The following is a 4,075-nucleotide window of genomic DNA, read 5'->3' as shown; positions in this document are numbered from 1 at the left end:
AGTCCTCAAACGCCTCAGTGGGGACGCTGTAATTATCTTTTAATTTTATATAAAGCTCGTTGTTATTCTGATGGATATTTGTTATTTTCTGCCACTAGAGAGCTCTCACTCAAAACAATAAGCAAAGATGGAGCAAGCTGTTTCTCCTGGTTAGGATTCCTTCAGTTTTCAGTGTGCAGGAGTTTTTTTATCCAAATTATCTGCAGAGGTCTCGTCCTCTCCAAAACAGACGGATGGATTTATCTTCATCTGATCCGTCACTTTTCATGTTTCCAGCTGGCTGTCGGCTCTGGAGAGCACCCGCTGGCTGCAGCACCTGTCCGTCATGCTGAAGGCGGCCACTCTGGTGTGTTCGGCGGTGGAGAGGGAGGGCCGTCCTGTCCTGGTGCACTGTTCGGACGGGTGGGACCGCACGCCACAGATTGTAGCCCTCGCCAAGATCCTGCTGGACCCCTACTACAGGACGTTAGAGGTGAGCGTCTGCAGCGTTTGGTCACAGGATGTCGCATACAGAAGGATTTTAACCCTTTGAAACTTGGCGCGACATCACCTTTTTTTGTGCTGCTTTCATATGCCTTTCAAAAGTATTTATACCTTTGAACTTAAAGAAACTGGTGCGAATTTGTTCAGATACTTGGTAAGAAATGTTCCACAAATTGCAAGATTTAGTAGATTTAGAAAAAAAAGATAAAAGCTAAGGAAAATGATCAAAACTATAACTATAGTTGTATTTACCATAATTAACTATTTTAAATAATGTTTCAAAAAACTATTAAAAGGTCATTTCCTTGTTTTTTTGTTTGTTATAAATTTTCTTTTTCCTTTTTTTGCTAATTTTCAGGTATTTTTCTTGAATTTTATTTGTTTTATTTTTTCACTAATTCTTTGTTGATTTTTGGGTCAGTTCTTCTGAAGTTGCTCGCTAATTTGCTCAGGTTTCAAAGGGTTAAATAAACACAATGTACAATTTTTTTAAACATTTTACTGCCCAGTGTGACAATGTTATCAGAGTGTGTTGCTGGATCAGGAGTTTTCTCGCTCTGTAGTATTATCACCTCCAGCTCTGACTCCCGTGTCGTCCGCAGGGCTTCCAGCTGCTCGTAGAGACCGAGTGGCTCGACTTCGGACATAAGTTTGGGGACCGCTGCGGCCACCAGGAGAACGCTGACGACGTGAGCGAGCAGTGTCCCGTCTTCCTGCAGTGGCTGGACTGCGTCCACCAGCTGCTCAAACAGTTCCCCTGCCTGTTCGAGTTCAACGAGGCCTTCCTGGTGGGTGGTCGTCAGGGCAACACTGTCCCTAAAACTCAGTCAGGGACACGCAGCTTTCTTTGTTTCGGCGGCCTTTTGCAAAATGACAGGAGGCCAGGGGCCAGTCGCAACAGCCACATACATGTTTGCAGGAATTTTAATACATTTCGAGGAATTTTATGATGTTTCTAGGATTTTTTGACATTTTGAGGATTTTAGGACGTTTTTTGAATTTTAAAAGGTTCTAAGGTTTAAGGACATTTCTAGGATTTTTGGACATTTTTCAGAATTTTTTGGACATTACGAGGATTTTAAGGATATTTCTAGACAATTAGGATATTTCTAAGATTTAAGTTCATTTCCAGGATTGTATGGGTTTTTTTTATGATATTAGAACATTTCCAGGATTTTAAGACATTTCTAGGATTTTTGGACATTTTTAGGAATGTTGGATATTTCTAAGATTTCAGTATATTTTGAGAATTTTAGGACATTTGTGGGATTTTTGGACATGTTTAGGAATGTTAGGACATTTCTGAAATTTCAGTACATTTCTAGGATTTTAGGACATTTCTAGGAATGTTTCGATGTTTCCAGGATTTTTGGACATTTTGAGAATTTTAGGACATTTTAAGGGTTTTGGGCCATTTCTAGGAATGTTCGGACATTTCTAAGATTTCTTGGGTTTAGGATTGTTTTTAGAATTTTAGGACTTTTCTAGAAATTTAGGACGTTTCTTGGATTTCAGACGTTAGAGGCATTGGTAAACAAGCTGTATTTTGATGTAGAAACCCTGAAGAACAAACTGTCGTTTTAAAACCAGAACTAATCGTGTTGTCAGATGCTTTTTTTCACATCCATCAGCTGTTTTGTGCTGTCGACTCACCGCCTGACTCCACGTTTCCTCGTGTGTCCAGGTCAAGCTGGTGCAGCACACGTACTCGTGTCTTTACGGCACCTTCCTGTGTAACAACGCCCGCGAGAGGGAGACGAGGAACATCTACAAACGCACCTGCTCCGTGTGGTCCCTGCTCCGCAACGGGAACAAGAACTTCCAGAACTTCCTCTACATCCCCAGCCATGACATGGTACCCAACACTCCCACACCGTCCTCACGGTGTTAATGTGCGAGCGCTGATATACTTTTATTCACGCTTTTTTGGGGGAGAAGAGCCACCAGTTAACCCTTTGAAACCTGTGCAAATTGGCCTGGTTTCTTTCAAAGACGCAAAGAAGGCAATGAGCAACAAAAAAGAAGTGATCCAAATATTAGCAAGAAATTAGTAAAAAAGTTCAAGACAATTACCTGAAAATGTGTTTTAAAAAAAAAAACAGGAAAATGATATGGAAAAAGAGCTTCAAAATTATATGTTTTTTAATAAATTATATTTATCATAATAATGTTGAAACAATTTCAAATCCGTATTTATGATTAAACAAATGGTTTTTCCCTAGATGTTTTTCTGATTAATAATAATGATAATAATAAAATCTGGGGTGACCTTTAGCTCACTGGGTAGATCGTGCGCCCCATGTTCCTCAGGCTCCTGCAGGGGCCTGGGTTTGGGTTCGAGTCCGGCCTGTGGGTCTTTGCTGCGTGTCGTTTCCCCTTCTCTGTCCCATCTTTCCCGTCTCTCTCAAACTGTCCTATAAAATAAAGGGAAAATGCCCCAAAGAAATAATTTTTAAAAAAGTACATTTCCTAATTTGTAGCAATCTGAGGAATATTTCTCACTAAGTTGCTTTTTTTCCAAGACTTTAAATACTATTGAATTTATTCATTATTATTAGGAGTAGTGTTATTGTCTGAAAGCAGCAAAAGAAGAGTGATGTCAATTTAGGTTTCAAAGGGTTAAATAAAGAAACAGCTGGAGGTTGCTTAATACTTTTAGACACTATTATTCTTTTTAGGTTTTTCTGTCACACTGTAGCTTCTCAGTGGTTTTCCCCAAATCCAGATATTCAGTTTCTGGTCCAAGTATGTTTTAGTGTCAAAATACGAATTCCCCAAGCCTTTTTAAAACTTTTCCCACACGGACTGATGTGGATTAATGCATGAGTAAAACAAAAACAAATATCCTGAATACAAAAACAAATGAAAATAATAAGTCAGTGAGCAAGGTTTCAGTCATCTGACCTTCGTCGGGTTAAATTCACCTGACGTTCATCCAATCATGACTGTATTGCACTTAAATCCCCAAACTGTCCGTATCATCAAAGATTTAAAGCATAACTTTAACATCAAGACTAAATCTGTGTGAAAGATCTCTAATAAAAACAGAGAAACGGTGAGAATAACAGACACGTATTGACCCTCTGAGATCGTCCTCGTCTCTCGTTTGTCCGCCAGGTGCTGCAGCCAGTCTGCCACACACGAGCGCTGCAGCTGTGGACAGCTGTGTACCTGCCCACCTCCTCGCCCTGCACCGCCGTGGACGACTCCATGGAGCTCTACCTCCCCCCGAGCGTCACCGGAGACGAGCTCACCTCCCGCTCCCTCGACAGGTGTGTTTATTTATTCATTTGCAAATCTGATCAGCTGCTCACCGTCTGCACACGCTGTTCTCTCCGAACAGATTCATCATTTTCAAAAAACAAGCCACACTGCCCTCTAGAGCCCCGAATGGAGAATTGTGTCATTGAGGTTTTTAAACCTTTGGGGAAAAAACAATTATTTTAAAGGGTTTATATGTTCATGAAAAACCTGGAAAACAAATGGAATTTGCAAATAGCAATAGAGGTCATGGAAATGGAATATTTATTATAATTTCTGGTTGTGAAAAATTGTTCTTTTTTTTGGTGTTTTTTTTTTTTTTTTTTTTTTT

The 4,075-nt window shown here is 40.1% G+C and overlaps 1 protein-coding gene across 1 annotated transcript; it reads left to right on the top strand.

The window, feature by feature from the left end:
- Positions 1 to 276: 276 nt before the first annotated feature.
- On the top strand, positions 277 to 3,894 carry LOC121966192 (myotubularin-related protein 4-like; the record flags this gene model as incomplete). Its single annotated transcript, XM_042516302.1, has 4 exons — positions 277 to 472; positions 1,086 to 1,271; positions 2,168 to 2,338; positions 3,601 to 3,894. Coding segments are annotated over 4 exons (847 nt in total), but the record flags the coding sequence as incomplete, so codon positions are not given.
- Between the last annotated feature and the right edge of the window lie 181 nt (positions 3,895 to 4,075).

The sequence above is a fragment of the Plectropomus leopardus genome, unplaced genomic scaffold (genome assembly GCF_008729295.1).
Source record: "Plectropomus leopardus isolate mb unplaced genomic scaffold, YSFRI_Pleo_2.0 unplaced_scaffold23449, whole genome shotgun sequence".
NCBI classification, from domain to species: Eukaryota; Metazoa; Chordata; class Actinopteri; order Perciformes; family Serranidae; genus Plectropomus; species Plectropomus leopardus.
Note: the sequence above shows the minus strand (reverse complement) of the source record. Positions and strands in the feature narration are given on the sequence as shown.